The 22,884-nt window shown below is 35.2% G+C and overlaps 1 protein-coding gene across 2 annotated transcripts in view; it reads left to right on the plus strand.

The window, feature by feature from the left end:
• Positions 1-22,884, plus strand: part of MYO6 (myosin VI) — a 139,062-nt gene that overhangs the window by 82,029 nt on the left and 34,149 nt on the right. Inside the window, exons 10-19 of one of the 2 annotated variants that reach the window (XR_013996191.1) lie at positions 4,025-4,105; positions 6,693-6,873; positions 12,291-12,435; positions 14,245-14,402; positions 15,557-15,648; positions 16,774-16,846; positions 19,050-19,177; positions 20,640-20,735; positions 21,044-21,217; positions 21,574-21,669. Coding sequence is in view for 1 of the 2 variants with exons in the window: in XM_081094860.1 (XP_080950986.1) it covers positions 4,025-4,105; positions 6,693-6,873; positions 12,291-12,435; positions 14,245-14,402; positions 15,557-15,648; positions 16,774-16,846; positions 19,050-19,177; positions 20,640-20,735; positions 21,044-21,217 (1,128 nt within the window). In the remaining variant the exon portion in view is untranslated. The remainder of the gene's footprint in view (positions 1-4,024; positions 4,106-6,692; positions 6,874-12,290; positions 12,436-14,244; positions 14,403-15,556; positions 15,649-16,773; positions 16,847-19,049; positions 19,178-20,639; positions 20,736-21,043; positions 21,218-21,573; positions 21,670-22,884) is intronic. The other variant, XM_081094860.1, reaches the window with a different exon arrangement.

The following is a 22,884-nucleotide window of genomic DNA, read 5'->3' on the forward strand; positions in this document are numbered from 1 at the left end:
AACAACAAATATTTTTGTTTGCCCAGTGGTTGCCAGACATTGTGCCAGGGTTATAAAGATAAAATGAGCCCTAACCGGTTTGGCTCAGTGGATAGAGCGTCGGCCTGCGGACTGAAGGGTCCCAGGTTCGATTCCGATCGGGGGCGTGTGCCTTGGTTGCAGGCACATCCCCAGTGGGAGGTGGGCAGGAGGCAGCTGATCGATGTTTCCCTCTTGTAGATGTTTCTAACTCTCCCTTCCTCTCTGTAAAAAAAATCAATAAAATGTATTTTAAAAAAAAGATAAAATGTAACAGTTCCTGCTTCTGAGCAACCTAGGGTCTGGACACATACACACACACACACACACACACACACACACACACACACTGATGTGTTGAAATGATAAATAGAAATGCATAGGATGCTGGAGATTTTGAAAAAGCTTAATGGAACAACTGAATCCTGCAGGATTTTCAAGTGTTGACTAGAGAAGGAAAGGTGCAAAGGTTATTCCTGGTAGATGCAATAAGATGAACAGAGAAAGGCAAGAAACAGTAAAGCAGGAAATGGTAGGAGGTGATGCTTGACAGTTTGAACTTCTGTAGTTAATAAGGAGCTATTTAAGGGCTTTAAGTAGAAAATTGGGTGTCAGATCTATACTTTCCTCTGGCTTTAATATGGAGATGGCTTTAAGGGAGTAGAGCATGAGATGGATTGAAATAACAGCCAACGATAAATTGTTTGGGAATCTATGGCTACAGGTTGAAGTAAGAATTGCTCGGTGTCTGAATTTGTTTTATGGATGGCAGGGTTACAGAGTGGTGGGCGTACAAAATATTAAGAGGTAATATTGATAGGACTTGGAGACTGATTATGGTAGGGAGTAGAAAGAGTTGGGGATAATTTCCCAAAATTTGATTAGGAAAACTGAGTGGAAATAAATACCATATTAGGGCCAGATGAAAGATTGAGCACGTAGGATGAGTTCAATTTGGAACCTATGGATCATCTGAGCAGGGATGTTCAGAAGATCAGTGGCAGTGCTGGAGTGACAGGTTTGGGAGATGGTATTCTGGTGGAAGTTAGAACCATGATAGTGAATAGATGAGATTGTCCAGAGAGATTGTATGATGTAGAAAATGTGGAGGATGAGCAGATGAAGAGTTGCCCAAGAAAGGAAGCTCAAGTAGAGTTGTGAGGGAAGTACAGGAAAAATCACGAGTGCCAGGAATCGCAAGCCAATTGAGTTTCTAGAAGTGGTGACTAGGGATGGCTAGCAAATTTACAAATTCTCAGCTAGGAAATAGTGTCCCTCTACCTAGAGAGTATCATGCTAAGTGAAATAAGTCAGTCAGATAAATGTCACATGATCTCACTCATATGTGGGATCTAAGTAACAAAATAAACTGTTGTTCGGAGTGGATCCAGAGACATGGAAGCATGGAACAGAGTGCGGAAACTCAGAGGAAAGGTGGGGGAGGGTGGGTGGATGGGAGGTAACCAATCAAAGATCTTGTATGCATATATGCATAACTCATGGATACAGATAATAGGGTGGTGAAGGCCTGGGGTAGGGGGCAGGGGTGGGCTGGAAGGGGTCAAAGGGGGAAAGAGGAGGACATGTGTAATACTTTATACAATAAAGAGTTCTCTAAAAAAAAACAAGAAGAAAATAGTGTCCTTGTGAGAGAGATATGGGAGTTTTGGTATGGGGGTTAGAAATGTAGTGTGTATAAAATTTTCCAGGTAATTTTGATAGTCCTCTTTGGACAGGAATCCTCCATTTGAAAATCGTGTGTGTGTGTGTGTGTGTGTGTGTGTATACATATACATATATATATATATACACACACACACACATACATATATATATATTTATTCTCTCTGTGTGTACCTGTGTGTGCATGTGTATTTATCATAGTTTCTCTTTATTTAATTAGTTTCTTTTAATGTGTGCTTGGAAATTTTAAAACTTCATTGTTTCAAAGTGCTTTATAACTGCATCTATTAAAATGTTCAGCCTTCTCTAGAACTCACCAAAGTAATTGGAATTTGCAATTGACCACATTATCTTCATGAAAGTAGAAGAGGCATATCTAGACAATGATTTTTAGAAAAGTAATATAAATTACTGTGAATCATATGAAATGTAATAATCATGATGTGGCTCTGTCCTCAATGAGTTAATGATAAAGTGATGTGACTACTCTTGTCTTAATCTAGCGTTTCTGCTTGGAGGCTTAGAGCATAGTTTTTGCATGTCTCAGAATGTACCGATTTTCCTGGCACAATCGTAGGCATCCTAAAAGGGCAGCTACTGAAATCCTTGACCAGGTCAGAGAGTTTCCTGCCTCTGTAGTGTGACTTGGGAGTCATGATTTCCTCTTTTATAAGCGAGTCCTTTGGTGTTAGGAGACTAGAGGAACAGCATTGCCTTTCACCTAAATATCTACTGTCTTGATATTCCTCTCATACATAAATACACACACCTCTCTATTCCTCCCCCAAAATGATTATACCTTACAGTGGTTTGGAAATGTGTTGATAATTTCATCAGGTTTTTCGGTAGTTTACAGCAATTATAGATATGGTGGTAAAGATAAAAGAACCCTACAGTAGGGTGAACACTTCCATAAAATACACACGTATTTTGTAAAATAAAGGTTTAAATTCTTACATTATTCAAAATTTGCAAAAATTTTTTTATATTTTTTGTATATATTTTATAGTCATGCAAAGATCCTTAAGCATAAATAAAGCTTTGATAGAATGAGGATAGATTGCAAGAATAGTTACAACTTTCTATTTACAGAAAAGTTGGAAGATACAAGTATATTTCCTAGGTTGTAATATTAATTAAGTTCATCTGTCCAATAGCCAAGTAATTGATAAAAATAATTAGGGTGGGGGGATAAACTCTTGCTACCAAAGAAAACATTTGTTTGGGCTCTGTATGTTTAAGCTACTGTTACCTTACTAAATATTAGAGCTCTTTTTTGAAATAGTTAATTGAAAATACTTACCAGTATTATTCCCCCTCCCTTCTCTTTTATTTCCCCCCCAAAGTTTCTACAGTAGAAAGAAAAACTTAATACCAACATTTTCTGTTTTTTACCAATTTTAATATTTCATTATAATGGAGGAGGGAAGATAGATGGATGCATTGATCATCTAAAATATTAATTTATTTCAAAATTATTCAAAATTTACTGTAATTTTTCCCCTTGGTATCTGTATAATGTGGTATCTTAAATCTTGGAATACATGCCATAATGCATGGAATCATAGTGACCTGATTTAAGGGGCGCTGAGATGTTTTTTAAAAATTTGCCATCTTGTTCCTTGTGCACTTCCTTCCTGCCTCCTCCCCTCACTCCCTTAAAGGTGGGTAAGAGATTCTCTTTTTAGACCAATATAGTATTATATTCTTCCAACTACTTCCCTTGTTCTATATTTTGAAAGCCTTTAAAAGGCTTCTGGGCAACAAAGAAAATTCTTGAGATAAAAGCTGAAACTGTTATTTGAATATGAAGGTTCTTATGGCAAGTATTGTAATTTATGTGTAGTCAGTGTTAACTGTCAGTAAATATGAAAGGCATGTTTTAAAGAACTGGTTCTAAAAATACAAAATTAAGAAATTTAAAGATAATATTTGTTAATTATTTAGGAATTGAAATATTACTTGAAATATTCAACCACACTGTGTGGGTCTTTGAGACTCACACATTTAGTAAGACGGTGATTTTCATTACTATCTGTAGTAGGTATGAAGATATTTGACACTGTGAATATTTTAAATTGCTACCCTTTAAATCTAGAAAAGCTTTATGGTATTGATTTTTATGTTAACCATAAAATATAATGTACTGTGAGGAATTGGGATTTTCAATATCCCTGGTTTGATTAGTAGGAGTAAAATGCTTATATAGAAGTACTGATTTTCCTTCTTTATGGTTAGTGCTACTTGATAAATTGTATTGTCTCCTGAACTGTTTTCCTGAGAGTCGTATTTGTTAACTACATTTAACATTTCTTTGTTCTAGTATTTAAACCGAGGCTGCACTAGATTCTTTGCTAACAAGGAAACTGACAAGCAAATTTTGCAGAACCGAAAAAGTCCTGAGGTATAGTAGACTATTTTTTTTAATTCAAATCTTTAATACCCAAAAAAAATTGTGCTAAAAGATACATTTTTTTATTTTGGAGCCCAAATAAGTTTTCTTACTTTTAGGCTGGGACTTTCGAAAACTAAATACTTATCCAAGCCCCTCTAGAGTGTATGTAGTACTTGATGCCTATGCTGGTATCTCCAGAGCTATAGGTTCTGGCTCCTACACTGCTCTCCTCTTGTTCTTTTTTGCGGCAAGAGGGTGTTGAATTGCCTAAGAATTATCCTTTGCTAATATTTTTGAAGCTTGCTGTCATATTACCTACTTGAGATTAAGTATAAAATATGTCTTTTATAATTGCCTACTTCAGGGCAGAAATAAGCTTTGTGGTAGACATTATTGTGAATTAATGCTTATCTATTATTGTATTTCTCTTTAAAACATATTTCTGTAATATATTATAAAAAACTTTGCATGTAGGCCTTGCTTAATTATTACATTTCTAAAAGTAATTATTTATAATTATACCATTAACTATTACTTAAAGAACATTAAATCCTTAATCTAAAAATTTACTGTAACACATAAATTTTAATATGCATTGTGTAAAGTAATAAGTGGTATTAAGCTGTATCTACTCAAGGAGTTTAAATTGTAAAATACAAAGTCAGGATTAATTATAGGGACTAGTCATATTGTCTTTATTAATTTTATTAAAATATTTATATTGAGTACTTAATTGAACACGTTTTTATTGTACTCAGTTTTTAATGCGTCTGCATTTGAGAGTCAGATGCTTTTGACTCCTTTCAAAATGAGTGAGATGAATTATGTCTTTATTATATTCATGGAAAAGAACAGAAAGCAATGAAAATTCCCATTCTTTTGAATTCTAACAGTCAATTTTTAAGTTGACATTTGAGCTATTATTTTAGACCCAGATGTCTGAACTATAAATTATTAACTTTAGTTTGTTACATGCATGGTTGGAACTTTAAGAAGTAACATTAATGTTTATTATGATATCTTATTTTGTCATGATAACCTATATTTTCATAAGGCATCATCAAAATATAGAAATTATAGTCTTTCCACTAAGATAATGGAGGTATTTCCTTTGGCATGGAATAATATGAGTAGAGAGGAAAGAAAATTGGATTTTACTGTTTAAAGAGTAACATGGTACTCTCCTATGAAGAAAATGTACTCTTTCTGATTCTAGTGTCAGCAGACTTTGTTAGGAATCTTATTTATATTATTAAGTTTATATATAGAGATATATAAGTGAACAATGAATTAATATGTTTAAATTACTTTTTATGTCTTCTTTATCAGGAGGATGAGGTGATCATTTTGACTAATTAGAATCCTTTGCCTAGTTCCATTTGAGTGCCTTTAAGCTGTGTGTAATTTTTAGGAGAATGCAGTATTTTTAGTCTTCCATAATTGCAATGTATTCATTAACATTTGATTAAAAAGAGTTTTTAAATGATGTAACCATTCAATTGCAAGACTAAAAATTCTGCGTGATGTGTGTTTTCTGTTAACTTTGGCTGCACGCGATTGTTTCCTTTACTGCTTTTAAAAATAAGATAAAATTTCTTTATCTAGACATTTTCCAGAAATTTCACACAAATATAATTAAACATTTTAAAGAATTTTGTGGAAGGCAATCAACTTTAGCTGAAAAGCAGTGGGCAACCGGAGGAGAAGAAACATCTCCAAGAGGTGTCTTTAATGGCCAATTAAGTCTCATGCTGTTACCTGATGTTTAATTTGACTTATTCATTCTCAAGTTCTGGAAAATTTCTAGATCAACCTTTCTATGTCCAGTAACTTTTATTTTTCTCCTTTTAGTTTTTGCAGGCCTGATTTTTCCTTCCTTTTTCTGAGTTTGTTATAAGTTCTAACAATGAATCCTTTAGATGCATGTTTTTATTTTCAGAGAGAAATAAAATTCTCTTCATTTTTTTCTGATACATTTTCAGTTATTGCATAAATTCTTAGAGTAAGCATAATGCTTACTAATACATTTTACCTCATTTATATTTACATAGAAAGGTTTAAAAAGTAATTCTCAGGCCATGAAAACTTATTAGCCTGTTCACTATTTACTACTGTTGAATATTAGTGTAGTTGATGGCAGTTAACCTAAAGGGGTATGTATAATGCTAAGTGTCAGATTAAAACTTTTTTTACAATTTTTTTGCCTCAGTTCATTTTGACCTATGGTTCATGTTGATTCATTTCAACCACTAATATTCCATTCTTTTTTACTCAATTTTTATTTTTATCTAATACCCTAGTATTAAATGCTTTAGAGTTAATATTGTAATTAAGTTGGAAAACATCTTATTCCATTTTTGACTGAAATTTTTATTGAGATAATTGTAGATTCTTATGCAGTTGAAAGAATTATACAGAGAGATTCTGTGTACACTTCACCTAGCCATTCAGTTTTTGAATGTTAGAATATTAAAGTTTTTCCATCAGCACATTTTATTTTGCATGTTGTATAGTGCAGCAGTAGACTTCGTGTAGTGTTTTTTAGTATACTTAAATAATGTAAGATGCAGCTAATTGATGTCCTCTTATTTTATAGTATCTTAAGGCAGGTTCCTTGAAAGATCCTTTGTTAGATGACCACGGAGATTTTATTAGAATGTGCACAGCCATGAAAAAGATTGGTTTGGATGATGAAGAAAAGCTTGATCTGTTCCGGGTAGTAGCTGGTGTCCTGCACCTTGGAAATATTGATTTTGAGGAAGCTGGAAGCACTTCAGGTATCTTTGTGGTTTTTTGTTTCCTTTTGTTTTTAAGGAGTAAAACTAAAGGTTCTGTCATTTCTTTGTCATATGTAAGTTGAACCCGTGTGCAGGTTTGTTAATACCCTGAAATTTCTAGAATTTACTGTTGTATGGTGAGTCATGGAAATGAAGGATGCTGCATTGTCAGTCGTTATTAGTTCTGATGAGGAATACATTTACTTATGAAGGACAAGTAACTGCCATGGTCATATTTAGTGACATTTTTCAACTGATACTATACTTTCCCAATAAATGAACAGAATAATTCTCTACCATCTGTTAAGGTATTTTGACATTTTTTAAGGCTCATTGATTTAAATTTGGATCAGTTAATTAGGGCAATTGAATACATAAAAGCCCAATTACTTTATTACTGGAAAATTAAAATAGGTTGAATTTTGTGCAAATTGAAAAGAGCATTTAAGTGCATGCATGATAGTAACTTTCCAACTCTCTTGGTATATAGCCTTACATAAAGAGTAAGAATTTTTATACACTTAAATTTGTTCTGTGAACACAGGGGTTGGGAAACTTTGGCCTATGGCCGCATCTGACCAGTGGCTTGTTTTAGTATATACAGTGTTGTTAGAACACAGCCACACCCATTTCACTGACGCCTTGTTTGTTCCAGCTTTTGTGCTCCAGTGGCAGAGTTGAGTAGTTGTGACTGAGAGACTGTTGACAGCAAAGCCTAAAATCTGACATTAGGAAAAAAAGGCAGTTGACTCCTACATAAACACATTATTTAAAAATCTTATACTGAGTTAAAAATATTGAAAACACCATTTCATAGAGGAGTCAGTACCATGGGCTTTGGTGTCAGATCCCAGAAGTTCTCTGAGCCTTGTTTTTGTTCATTTGTAAAATAATGGAGTAACTCATGAGAACTGCTCTTAAAGTACCTAGCAATAGTGTGCATATAGGGAAGGGGCACAAGAGTGAGGAAAAAGAACATTTAAAAATGTGCCTTCTGTGTGCAAGACTCTATATAGACAATATTTCATCATCATCATAACCCAAACTTGATAAAGATAATGAGGTAGGAGATATTATCTCCATTTTACACACATGCAACCTGTGTAAAATGGTTGTTAATGAAATTGTTGATATGAGAGCCAAGTTCTACCCATGTTTAAATAACTCAGTTAATTTTCCCTCTATGCCCTTAGTCACTGACCTTCCCAAATGTGGTGATCTGTGAATGAGTAGATTCAAATAGACATTCTTAATGACTTACAGATTTAATGTCCTGTGATGCGGTGAAGTCAGTAATAGCAGGCGTAGCATAGTGTTCAATTGCATGTGCTCTTGAAGCAGACTGCTCACCCTGTGTTAGCTACCTGTGTGACCTTGGGCCAGGAACTTCTCCATGTCTCAGTTCCTTACCTGTGTACTGGACAACAACAGTCCCTACCTCCTGTTAAAGAGAGGAATAAATGAGTTAAATATTTGTAAAATGATGTGAATACTTCTGTCTGGTACATAGTAATCACAGTATAAATATTTTTAATGAGTAAGGAAAATAAAAATACAGGTTCCTTCCAGTTTAAAATGAGAAGAAAAAAAGCAAAACCAGGTTTGTTCTTAGTGTGCATTAAATTTTTTTATTAGTTTTTTTGAGGGATTTTTAACATTTATTTTGAAAATGTAATTAACATTAAAACACATTTCATTTCCTCTATGTCATTGTTATACCAAGGGAGCATCTGGGGGCTCTAATTAACACAAAAACTGTTTAGAATATTTAATGCACACTTTGGAATTGTTTTAGGAGTGATAAGTAGCATTTTCTTACCTCATGTTATCATCCTGAGGTAGAACATGCAAATGTACGTAGAGGATCATAAATGGGCATGATCTAGTTAGTTGAAAAGCACTGAAATGATCAAAAGGCACATAACACATATTTACATTATCTTTAATTTTTCTTCTCAAACTTTTTTCAGTTGAAGGGAAAATGAACAGAAAGCCAAGAAGATTGGAATGAGGCAATAAATTAATAGCATTAATAAAAGGGGTTATTTTTATTTTAATAGTTAAGATTTGATTATATTACTCTTCATCCGTCCTATGAACCTTCCTATACACCTAAATGGTTTCTGTCTAATTAGAATTGATTTTTTTTCCACTAGAGAGCTCAATTTTGGCATTTTCACAATCTGAGAAAGCTGTGAATATTTTTGCAATTATTTTATTAGAAAATTTATTCTCTAGTAGTTTTTTAGAAGACACTGTTACTGAAAAGTTTTCCATGATGGAAATGCAAAAAAAAACAAACACCCATTGGGAGTTTCTATGCTTTTTAAATTCCACATAGCAAAATTATATGTTATTATAACAAATTTTTTAAATGTTCAAAGAAGTTCTTCTTTGGAAGGGGAGTAACATGAAAACCTTACATTATTTTACAGTATTTTACCTTTTGAAAACTTTTAAACTAAATATTTTCTTACATTAGCTTTACATAATTTCTGGAAATATGTGAGAATCTTTGCAAAATAGTAAAAGAGAAGTTTTTAAAGAAATTAATGAATTATTGATAGTCACTTTTTTTCACTTACATAATTTTAGATAATGCATATGTATGTAGAAATTAAAAATGAGTGGTAAGGTTATTTTAATAAAGTTAGAGGTTTAATACATTTAAGTATTCTCTCCCCTCTTTTTTTTAACAGCTTTATTGAAATATAATTCATACCATACAATTTACCCATGCAATGTGTACAATTCAGTGGTTTTTAGTGTACTCAGTGTTGTGCAACCATAACCACAATCAGTTTTAGAGCATTGAAAGCACAAAAAAGAAACTCCATACCCTTTAGCAATGGCCCCCGCTGCCCCACCACATTCCCTCACAAACCCCTCAGCCTTAGGCAACCATTATTCTAATTTCTGTCTCTCTAAATTTGTCTATTACCACATTTCGTATTTATTTACTGAGGTCTTTTGTGACTTTATTTTTGTGCCTGTATTTCTTTTTATTGCTGAGTAATATTCCATTGTATGGATATGCCACATTTTGTTTATCCATTCATCATTTGATGAACATTTGGGTTGTTTCCAACTTTGGCTATTATGAATAATGCTGCTGTAAACATCCATGTATAAATTTTTGCATGGGCATGTTTTTATTTCTCTTGAGTATATGCTTAGGACTGGAGTTGTTGAGTCATAGGGTAACTCTATGATTAACTTTTTTTTTTAATTAGTTAAGGTATTAAAAATGTGTCCTCATTCCCCCCATTAACCCCCAACCTCCCCCCTGCCCCGCACACTCATGCTCCCATCCCCCTGTTGTCCATGTCCATTGGTTTGGCTTATATACATGTATACAAGTCCTTCTGTTGATCTCTCCCCCTTACCCCCGCCCTCCCCTACTTTCCTTCTGGGGATTGATAGCCTGATCGCTGTTTCTCAGTCTTTGCATCTGTCCCTTTTCATCAGTCTATGTTGTTCTCTATAATCCACAAATGAGTGAGATCATGTGGTATTTATCTTTCTCTGACTGGCTTATTTCACTTAGCATAATGCTCTCTAGTTCCATCCATGCTGTTGCAAGGGGCAAGAGTTCCTTCTTTTTTACCGCAGCATAGTATTCCATTGTGTAGATGTACCACAGTTTTCTAATCCATTCATCTGATGATGGGCACTTAGGCTGTTTCCAAATCTTAGCTGTGGTGAATTGTGCTGCTATGAACATAGGGGTGCATATATCCTTTCTGATTGGCGTTTCTGGTTTCTTGGGATATATTCCTAGTAGTGGGATCATTGGGTCAAATGGGAGTTCCATTTTTAGTTTTTTGAGGAAGCTCCATACTGTTCTCCACAGTGGCTGCACCAGTCTGCATTTGAGGACCTGTCAGACTGTCTTTCAAAGTAATATACCATTTTACATTCTCATCAACAGTGTATGGAAGGTTCCTGTTTCTTCACATCCTCACCAACACCATCTTTGTCAGAGTGTAGCCTTCATAGTGAGTGTGAAGTGTTTATCTCACTGTGGCTTTTGTTTGCATTTTCCTGATGGCTAAAGATGTTGAGCAGCTTTTCATGTCTTTATTGGCCAATTTTTTACCTTTTTTGGAGAAATGTCTATTCATGTATTTTGTCCATTTATTAATTGGGTTGTCCTTTTATTATCAAGTTGTACCTGTTTTATTAAATGTATTCTAGATATAAATTTCTTACCAGATCTGTAATTTGCAAATGTTTTCTCTCATTCTGTGTGTTAGCTTTTCAATTCTTGGATAGTGTTTTTTGAAATACAAACATTATTTTATAGATGAAGTTAAATTTATCTTTTTTTTCTTTTGTTGCTTGTGCTTTTGTTGTCATATCTAAAACACCATTACTTACTACAATGTCATGAAGATTTTTATTTGTGTATTCTCCAAGAGTTTAATAGTTTTAGGTTACATTTAGGTTTTTGACTCATTTTGAGTTATTTTTGTGTATGGTGTGAAGTAGGTGTCCATCTTCATTCTGTTGCATATGTATATCCAGTTTTTCTAGAGCCATTTGTTGAAAAAACTATTATTTCCCCAATGAATTGTCTTGACCACCCCTTATTCATATAAGATCTCATGGTCTGTTTTTCCTGAGACCTGTCTATTTAATAGTTTACTAACATGTTATGATAAAATTCTCATTATGATTCTCATATTCTCTTTTAAAGAAGTCTTGAAATAAAAAATTTAGCAACACATTAAACCTTAAAAATTGGTAAAATATTTATTAATAAATAGTAATAATAAAGATAATAGTTAACCTTTATATAGTGGTTTCTGTGTACTAGGCACTATTCTAACTCCATATGCAACTTTGTTAATCTTTTTATATAAAACTTTATTAGGTAAGTACAATTATTATCCTTATTGTATGGAGGAGGAAACCGAGCACAGAGAATAAGAAACTTGTTCAGGGTCACACAGCTGATAAGTTTTAGGGCCATATCAACCCAGAGTCTAAAGCACTATAGTATACTGTCTTCCTATATAATACTTTGTAAAACAGCCTCCACAAATGGAAGTCTGTAGATACAGTGTACAGGTTATAGCAGTTGTCTCTTCACTCTCTTCCTCTGCCCCCAGCAACATGAGCTCATAGATGCACACACATACACACACTCACTTACTAAAGTGCTGTACAACACTTGCCACTAAAATTAATCCTTGGAGTTTTCTAGAGTCATATGAATTTTAATGTTAAGGTACTATATTTCTCCAGAGATTTAATATATTAACAAGGATTGTAATTCATCATTAGTATTTTAGTAAATGAGCCTTGTCTATTCCATAGTTTTATATAAGTGAAGTATACTTCTAAGAAATGAATCTTGAATATCTGGTTTACGTAATGTTTATTAATTTCAAATTAAAATATATTTTTATTAGGAGGTTGTAATCTGAAGAATAAATCGACTCAGTCTTTGGAATATTGTGCTGAATTACTGGGTTTGGATCAAGATGATCTTCGCGTAAGTTTAACTACAAGAGTCATGCTAACAACAGCAGGGGGCACCAAAGGAACAGTTATAAAGTAAGTTCCTTAACTCATCGCTCTGTAAAAATCCTGCCGTGGGGTTTGTCAAGGAAAAACCTTTTCTGAGAACACTGGGGTTTAAAGTTCATCTTTATTTATGATTCATTGTTTTCATTATAATGTTCTAAAACATATACTTAATAGATCAAAATTCTGTGTATCTCACCACAGTAATCCATCATAATAATTAACCCTGACTTTCATAGCTCTTAAAGGTGTTCCTTACAGATATATGGCATGGCACAACTTGGGAATTTATAAGGTAGGAAAGAGGTTTACTTTTTTTGTACAACTCTAAAAATGCAGGGTGGGGCTATAGCAGATTTATAGTTGTGAGTACACGAAACAGAGCTTATTCTTGTGTTATTAGTTATTAGTTGTATTATTTTTCATACGAACAACTATTAAGCTACTCTGGCCCCACCCTATTTGAGCTGATTATATTAATATGTTTTAGGCGACAGGTCATTAAATTTTTTCCCCCAAAACTGTATATTTTGGGATATAATTTACTCTTTGGAAGTGTGAAATGTAATGATTTTTAGTATATTTATAAGGTTGTGCAGTCATCACCATTATTTAATTTCATAAGGCAGCTGATCATTTTATTTTAAAAGTGATTTTCCTTGCAAATGGCATATACTAAAATTTCTGTTAAGGAGAACTTGCTTTAGTAAAACACTTGGCAAATGGAATTTCCCCTTAACATTTAGGATTCTTCATTTAGAGGAAATTACAAATGATAGGAAAATAAGAGACTAGTCACGACTTTTAAAATCAGTAACCACTAACTTCTAGTTTATATTTGAGCCTATGTACACTTTTGGCTCCAAGTCCTATATTTTAAGTATCTTTGTTTTCAGTACTATAAAATAAAATGAATTATTCAGTAACTATTCTGAAGCACTGTAAGATCTTTATTTGTGGGGTAATAATCAGATCCTCTATCCCTTCCTATATAAGGCAGGCAGGTCTAGCGACATACATCAGAAAAATTTTCAACAAATTAAAATCAAAAGGGCTAAAAAAGTCTTTTACTAGTAGCCACTCAGAAAATTACACTTTTGGAGACAGTAGCAAGGTGTGCTTATTTATTTAGCCTTTTTCATTGCTAACCTAATTCCAAATTATTCTTGCTCTAAAGAAAACCTCAGCAAGGAGGATGTATAGTAGTGCCTTAGAGTTGCGTGGTTCCTTTTTTTTTCTGGTGCTCCATGGTCTCCACACTTACTTTTATGACAGCATTGAGCATGGCATTTGGAAATTCTCTTTTATGGCCGGCTCTCTTCATCAGACTATCGTTTTCTTGAGGACAAGGCTATGTGTCTGTATCTGCAACATCTAACTAATGCTGTTATACCATGCAGTTACTTATATTAAATCATAGAGTTGGACATTTCGGATTTTAAGATGTAAACATTTTTTTCCTAAGCAATGTTAAACAGGTTGCTGAACTTTTAACCTTATCCCAAATTAAACACAATTTCTTTGGCATTTAAGGAAAGTCAAAGGAAGATGATTCCTCTGAATAATTTTTTATATATTCTGCATGTACAGTGAAGTATAAATTAAGGTTGAAAAGAATTTTGAGCCCGAAGTTCCTTTACTCAATAATAGATTAAAAAAAAATCTGATTGTAGATAATTCCTTTAGTTCTTCTCTGTACTTAGCCCTGTTTGTCTGTGTATATCCACAAGTGACCTTTTGTAACTATTTATTAATTTGTTCTTCACAATTAGTAGGTTTAGATATACTTTGATCTTGGGGACTATGGAGAATTCTCACTGATACAGTCTTCTTTCATAGGGTCCCACTGAAAGTGGAACAAGCAAACAACGCCCGTGATGCCTTGGCAAAGACTGTCTATAGCCATCTTTTTGATCATGTGGTAAACAGAGTAAATCAGTGTTTCCCTTTTGAAACATCATCCTATTTTATTGGAGTCCTAGATATTGCTGGTTTTGGTAAGTATAGTTTCATTTATGAGTTTGTAGTTAGCTGTTTGATTTTTTTCATTAATTTTTCACACCTATTTAAAATTTAAAAAGTGACTTTTTCCCGTGGCATCTCCCACCCTTCCTCTGTGTCACCTGCTTCTGCCCTTTCTGCTGTCATCCTACCCTCTCTTAGTACCTTTTGCTTGACGAGTTTTCAGTTGTATGTCCTCACCTACATTTCATTTCCTAATATTTAAGTAGGAAGTTGATGCTTAAAAAAATAAAAAGGAAAGACTCATGGGTTTTGATAAAATTAAAACATGTTGATTGAAACTAGTATACAGTAAGTCCTCATTTAACGTCATCAATAGGTTTTTGGAAACTGACTTGAAGCTACAAGATGTATAACGAAACCAGTTTTACTATAGGCTGATTGATATAAATAAGAGTTAATTAAGTTCCTAAGCATATTTCTGGTAACAAAAACATTACCAAACTTCTAAATAGAGATCCCAAACACTTCTAATGTTAAACATTGATCTATGCATACATTTAAGAATGTTTACATTTTGAGAAGGGCAGGATTTGTATAATGTGATCCTTATTTTAAAATGTATAATAAATCATTACCTTTTACTTAACACTGACAAGATTTCACAGTCTTCAAACATTTGTTTCCTGGTCTGTTACCAGTTTTAGTATAGCACAGACAATACACAGAATCATAGCATTTTAGAGCTGCAGGGATCTTAGAGATAATGTAATACAATCCCTTAATTTTAGAAGTGAGTTAGTATCCATAACTTTTTTATAACTGTAGTTTTACAGATTATACTGAAAAAAATCTGAAACACTTGCATTTTAAGTCATTTTCTTTAATTTAGATTACTTTAACACCTGTGCTTAAATTATGTTAAAAGTTATGTTTTATATCTTTTGCTATGACATCTCATCTGATAAACATCTTTTTCTTAAGCAGGGTATCTTTAATACTTAATTTTAAGATACTAATAAAATTTAAGTCTTGAAACAAGAGCATTTGCAGAGTACACCAATGTTTTATGTATTTTTTAACCTAATCTTAAATTAAGCATTGATAAAATAAAATTTTATCCGAAGATAAATTTGTTAATATGAGGTTGATGTGATGATGACTCTTGATTCTGGTTTTATGTTTTCAGAGTACTTTGAACATAACAGTTATGAACAATTTTGCATCAACTATTGCAATGAAAAACTTCAACAATTTTTCAACGAAAGGATTCTGAAGGAGGTAACTACCATTACAGTCTAAATTTACCAACTGCATTAAGCTGGCTTGAGTTTCAAGGAACAGAGACATGCTGAAGTTACCCTGCTTGATGGGGTGTAATGAGAGGGGGCAGGGAATCAGGGCTGCCCAGCATGGGTCCCAGTGGTTTAGTGTTGGCTCAGGCACATCAGAATTGTTATTGGTAAGTTGAAGCTTAGGGATCCAATAAAAACCCTAATAGGCACCTCTTCATAAGTGAACATCTACTGCTTCTTACTAGTGACCTTTACTAGACTTAAAATTCTACTGTTTCTGTTTCTGTTGTCTTTACTGTCTGTATGCTTCTCACTCAGCATATCCTAATTCTTCCTTTTCTACTTCTTCATTTACTGTTATGTATGGGTGCTTACGTACTACAGTGGCATGCTGAGTGAGTGGTTGTGACAGAGACAATATGGCTCTCAGCTGAATATATTTACTATCTGGCCCTTTACAGAAAAAAATGTGCTGGCCCCTGGTTTATTGTACTGACAGATTTGACTTTAAAATGGCTAAAAATGTTTCAAAGCTCTGGTCTTTCCTTGACTTTAAATGCTCAGACACAGAACTCTGTGCATAGCTGCTCTCCATATTTCAAGAAAAGTGAGCTTATCTGCAGGAGGGAACATTTGCACAAATGTAAATCATATGTTTTGCTGGCAATTTAAGTTTTTTGTTGTTAATCCTCCACCTGAGGATATTTTTCCATTGATACTTTTATTTTTATTATTTTAGAGAGAGTGGAAGGGAGGAGGGGGAGAAACATTGATGGGAGAGAGAGAGAGACACATCAATTACTTGCCTCCCACATGTGCTCATGCGTACCCTTGACTGGGAATCAAACCTGTGACCCTTTGGTGCAAGAGGGGAGAGAGAATGATGCTCTACCCACTTGGCAATACCAGGCAGTGTGAATTTTTTATTTCACTTTGCTTTAGGGGCAAGGATTTGCTTCCCTGATGTTTTATATACTCCCCAGCCCCCAAAGTAGTTGTGTAAACCTTTGTACTCTATTTAAATAAATATGATCAGAAATGGCACAAAACAATGAATCCAATTTATGTCAGTGGTATTTCCATATCCATGATTATGATTATTTCATTTTAGGAACAAGAACTCTATCAAAAAGAAGGTTTGGGTGTTAATGAAGTGCATTACGTGGATAATCAGGACTGTATAGGTATGTATTTTTTTCACTCTACTTTTGCGAAATCTGGGAAGGTATAGTGAAGGGTTTTACTAGTGATATTTCTGTGCTCTGTGATCGATACTACTAGTTATGAGGACTTAATTGAAACTGGTAGTTGAGAGAGGTTTTATTTTAGTATTGTTAGGAAGTTATTTTTCCTACCAAGGCATTGAATTCAGATATGTTGAAAGTTTTCCTAAAATTTCTTTAATTTACTGTGATGATATTTTACATTCTGTTTTTTCAATTATAGCTGACATTCAATATTATATTAGTTTCAGGTGGAATATTTTCTTTCTCCAACAACTAACGTGAATAGTTGCTTAAGCAGTAAAGGGATTTGTTACCTCACACAGGACGTTGATAGCTTAGCCAGGCTCCAGGTGGGGTTTGACAGGGTTTGGCTCTGCTGTTCTGCAGATACTGTTTCTATTTTCTGCGCGTTGGCGGCACCCTGTGGCTGGTTGCGGGTGGGCTTCCCGAGTTCCGTGTGTCCCAGATAATACTGTGCAGGTCTCTGTTCTTCGTGTCTGTGTTCACGTCTTTGCCACTCCCCAGCCAGTGCTCAGTCTTCCTTTTCTCTCCCCCATCTCCAAAATGAGCTGTTGGTAAGCCTTGTTTGTAACCTGATATATATATACACTTTATATTTATATTTATATATTTAGAACATATTACTTTGTGTAGATTAACCTATAAACCTACTTAGATCACCCTGGATGCTATAAAATTTGCGTAACCGTATCCTTTGATTTGCTAAGTTTAGCAGAAGGGCTGAGACTCAATTAGGTAAACTTCCTTCCACACCTGTGCCATCCCTGACATTGACGATTGCCAGACCTGCTGTGCAGAGATAAGCCCGGCATGATTTGCAGAACCAGGGTGCTGATCCGGCTCCGGCTGCCGGGGCTGGCTGAAGCCACCCAGGAGGACTCTGTACTGACTTCTTCATGAAATGTTCTCATTATACCCTCATGTTGTACTACTAAAATCTCCTCCCAGGGGCAGAGCTTTTCCTGCCATTTTTAAAACATGGGATGCATGTATAGATCTCCTTTCTAACTGGGCACGCAGAGGGGTGTTCCCACCTATACATGCGATGATGAAGCTCACCTTGGTGTTTTCCCTGAATAAGGCTAGATCCGATCCTCTGTTCAGGATGTGCCACGCTGGGAAGTGACACCCCTCCCCCCCACCCCCCCAGGTGTGCTCTTGCCTGCTGGCTTGCAATAAAATGCACTCTTTCTCCTAAAATCTAATTGGAGTTGTCTTTTGGCTGACAGCTACTGAGTTAATTGGACCCTGTTCCATCCAGTAACAGTTTTGAAAACCCATTTTGACAATTGATTCAGAAACTTGTGTGCCAGATTTGGACAAGATAGTATTATTATAATCATTCTTTATAGTAGTATTACTTTTCAAAGCACTTCCACATCCTGCCCAGCCCACTCCACTTTCCCTTCATGGACCATATCCTTCCCCCGAATTCTGTGCCTTGGCTTTGTGGTTTGATGTCTTGGCTGGAACTCCTCCCCTCAGTCACTTTCACATCCTCTACATCAGTCAGAATACTCTCTCATTTATAGCTTAGTTCAGCATGACCCCTTTCACCACCACTAATTGCCCCCGAAGCATAATTTGCTGACCAGTTAGAATCTTGATTTCTCTTCATATGTCCGATAACTTTTAGAGTCTGCCCCATTCACAGTTCTTATATACTGTATTTAAGCAGCTTACATTTTACAGTTATTTTGGATAAGCAGGAAATTCAAACAACATGAATGAAAAGAGCATAAGAATATGCTGTTAGTGAAGTTTTGCTGGAAACCCTCTGAGTAAATATATATTAGTTTTAAAAAGCTAAGCACACAAAAGCTTCTGTAGTTTTTACATCCTTTTGAATGTAGATATCATCTGGAAGAGGAGGAATTTTTGGCTCTTTAGCCTCTTGTCCTCACAAATGGAGTGGTGAATACATTAGTCACTTGCTTTAAGGAGTTGTTTTTCTAAAACCTATATTAAACATATGCTATTACTTTCTAATAAATTGAAAGATTTGAAATAAAATATACCTGCTCTGTATAGTTTTTGAGATTATACTTATTGAATCTTCTTTGTAGTTTGTGATTAGTAAATTGCTCACATCTTTAAAATATTATTTTTTACCTTATCATATCTTACTTTTTTGAAATAGATTTAGTTGAAGCAAAATTAGTGGGAATATTGGATATTTTGGATGAAGAAAATCGCCTTCCCCAGCCCAGTGATCAACACTTTACATCCGCAGTCCACCAGAAGCACAAGGATCATTTCCGACTCACAGTGAGTTTCCCATTCCAGGATTTAGACTCTGATGGGGATAGAAGCCTTTAGAAAGAGAAACTAGATATTAAACAATTAGAATCATAAGTTATGTAGGGCTTAACCTTAGGTTATTTTTAGGGCCAGATATAATCTTTTATATGAAGCATTTTGGAAGCTTTTAGATATGATACCAATATGAGATATTACAATTAGACTAGAGGCCTGGTGCATGAATTTGTGCATGGGTGGGTCCCTAGGCCTGGCTGGCAATCAGGGCCGGCCAGGAGGAGGGATGGGGAATGGGAGGTTGGCCACCGGCCCCAAGGAGGAAGCCAGCCCTTGGCCCCCTGAGAAAGGGGCTGCATCCACCACCTACTCCTGGCTCCCTGTCCCAGCCCAGGGCCCTGAAAGCCCTGGTGGAGTTGGGAGAGGAGGCGACGGTCGCCGGGCTGGGTGTGGAAGGAATGGATGCTGGATGCCGGCATCCCACCACTGCACGGTTCCCTGCCTCCCCACTCGTCCTTCCCTCGCTGCCACCGCTGCAGGCGGGCGGCAGGCTGATTGGGGCCTGCTGGCCTGGGGGAGGGATGGGGTGTGGGAGGTTGACAACCTGCCCCGAGGAGGGAGCTGGCCCTTGGCCCCTCTGGGAAAGGGGTCATGTCTGCCACTGCCCACCCCTGGTTCCCCGTTCCAGCCCGGGGCCTAAAGGCCCTGGGCTGGGGTTGGGAGAGGAGGCAATGGTCACCGGGTCGGGCATGGAAGAAACAGCTGCTGGCTGGCCGTGGGAGGTTGGCTATGGGAGTACACTGACCACCAGGGGGCAGCTCCTGCGTTGAGTGTCTGCCCCCTGGTGGTCAGTGTGTGTCATAGCGACTGGTCGACTGGTTGTTCCAGTTGTTCGGTCATAATGGTCGCTTAGGCTTTTATATATGTATAAATAGTACAACCCTAAAATGATTTCGTTTCCTTCAAATAGATTCAGGCTGATTGTGTAAACATGCTAGGATGTTTGGTTTAAAACTGTGAGAGAGTCCCTGTGCTGATTTCAGGTGTTTCTTTAGCACATTGCTTCTCAAGCTGGCTGTACTTAGGAATCACCTGATGTAAATGGAATGGGCTTTGGGAGGATGAAAAGTTCTCTGGGAGATGCTGCGTTAGCAGCCAAGGTCAAGAACCACTGCTTTCCACAGGCAGGCACCTTATAAAATGCCCACTATGTTTTGCATATGCTTCTAAATAGTGTGGTCTATTTTTTTTTTTTTTGGTCGTACTCCTTCTTTCTTTCCTTAGAGATTATAAGCAAATATTTGCTAGATTTCACTGGTACTTTAAGGTTTATAGATGTTACAAAAAGCAGTATAATTGTGTTTAATGTGAAACTTGCTTTTATAACTTTAAGTATTTCACATCCCACAGGTTCTCTAAAGAGAATTATGTAATATAGTTTTGATAATTTAATAACTGATGTATTGTTTTTTAGATTCCCAGAAAATCTAAGCTGGCAATTCATAGAAACATCAGAGATGATGAAGGCTTCATCATCAGGCATTTCGCAGGGGCAGTGTGCTATGAAACAGTAAGTATGACTTTTACCAGGAGACAATGACTTGATGTTGCAGCTGCGCTCTACAGTGTGGTAACCTGTGGCCACATCTGGCTATTTGAATTTAAATTAAATTTAAAAATAAAATATAAAATTTATTTCCTCTGTATATTGGCTCCACTTTATATGCTCAGTGTGCACATTGGCCAGCGGTGACTGTATTTACAGCGCAGATACAGAGCCTTTCTATCCTCCTCAAACCTTCTCTTGGGCAGTGCTGTGTTAAGGGATATCATCACAAGATGGACTGAGTCGTTCATTCCTGTTTGCTTTGTTTTCAGACCCAGTTTGTGGAAAAAAATAACGATGCTTTGCATATGTCTCTGGAATCCTTAATATGTGAATCCAGAGATAAGTTTATACGGGAATTATTTGAAACATCCACAAATAACAACAAAGACACTAAACAAAAAGCAGGAAAACTTGGCTTCATCAGTGTGGGAAACAAGTTTAAGGTATGTGTGTTAAATATATTACTTGAAAAATTTTTTTTTACTGCATTTAAAATAAAATATATAGCTTTATACTCTACACTGGATAATGTAGGCACTGTCAAAAACCCCATGAGGAAGTTCAGAGCAGATCCTGCATTGTTGATAGGATCTGTATGCAAAAAACCAAAACAAAACCAAAGCACACCCAAATAAGTGTAGTGATTGAACATACAGAAGTTCTTGTAATTTAATGAGTGTCTTCTTTCTCGGTGCTTAACATACCAGATTGCTTCTCCTAATGTTCTTGCTTCTACTTACTGTCTGGTTGACCTTCAACCTTCTCTTTCCCATGTGTTTCTGTTTCCTTCCTCATTCAGCAGTTGTGTTTTAGCTGGCGTAGTCAGTCCAGCTCGGGATGGCTAGAGAACACTAGTTGAGTTGAGAGGAAAAGCAGGCACAGCCAGGGGCTTCAGGTAAATGATCACCTTCATGGACTCTTATTTGTAGAGTGGCTGCCATGTGAAAAAGAGGCTGGCTCAAGTTAATGATTATATTTATAATACATTTTAGTGTGTTTTCTCTCTCAGTGCATTGTGGCTGTGCATATTATGCTAAAATTTGACTAAAGCTTTAAAAAATCTGTAAAAGATGAGTGCTCTGAGTGGCAAACCCTTCAAACTGCTTAACATTGAAGACCATTTCATGTGTTTTATTAATTTTGGATCAGGAATTTATTATTTTGGGTCTGACAAGGAATTATCAAATGATGTGTGTTAGAAATGGAACACTACACTAATTGGTTCTAAGTGCTGAATATTTAGAATATAGAATAAGAATTTAAAAGTGTAATGACTAAAAGATTATAACACATAGAACAAAGAAATAGAATTAATTTCGCTCATAAATTTCCATAACACATTGTTAGGTTTGCAAGAAAACTCTACATATGCTTTTCATTATGTGTACTTTAAATATTAAAAATGATGTAATTAGAAATAATATTTAAGTATCAGAATACTATGGTACTAACAGTGTAAGGCCTCCTGAAATCCCTTGTGGATTGAAATGGGCTCTAAATAACTAACTCGATAAAGTCATATTTATAAAGCCATATATATATGTGTGTGTGTATATATATATATATATATATATATATATATATATATATATATTTAAAGCCAAATCATAAATGTAGGAGAAAGCTTTTAATACATTTTCAGGTAGCTGAATAAAAAGTTTTTAATTTTGTTATAACCTCTATTGATTATGAGTTTCTAATTTTCTTGAGCAATATTTTTTTCTCTTATTTGGATATTCTGAAATTGCTGAAAAGACATGTAACAACATTAATTTAGTGAAATGGATATCATTCATTAAGTATTTTCCTACTATGATGGAATATACTAGTGTTGCTGGTGAGACCATACCTGAAATTTTATATAATACAAGTAAAACAAAAACATTCTTAAAATTCTTTAAAGTATTCTTTTATGTTGAGACTTGAAATGCCTTAAAATTGCTTTTTACAATAAAATGTATTTTATACATTAAACTCCTGAAAGCCATAACTGAGTAACATCATTAATAATAAAATGTAAAATGTTTTTATGAGATACTTTTAAAATGAATATTAATAGTAATTCTTAATTTTAAATTTAATAGAATAGCTCATTAAATTTAAGGTATGT

Source organism: Myotis nattereri (genome assembly GCF_964212035.1).
Source record: "Myotis nattereri genome assembly, chromosome: 6".
Taxonomy (NCBI): Eukaryota; Metazoa; Chordata; class Mammalia; order Chiroptera; family Vespertilionidae; genus Myotis; species Myotis nattereri.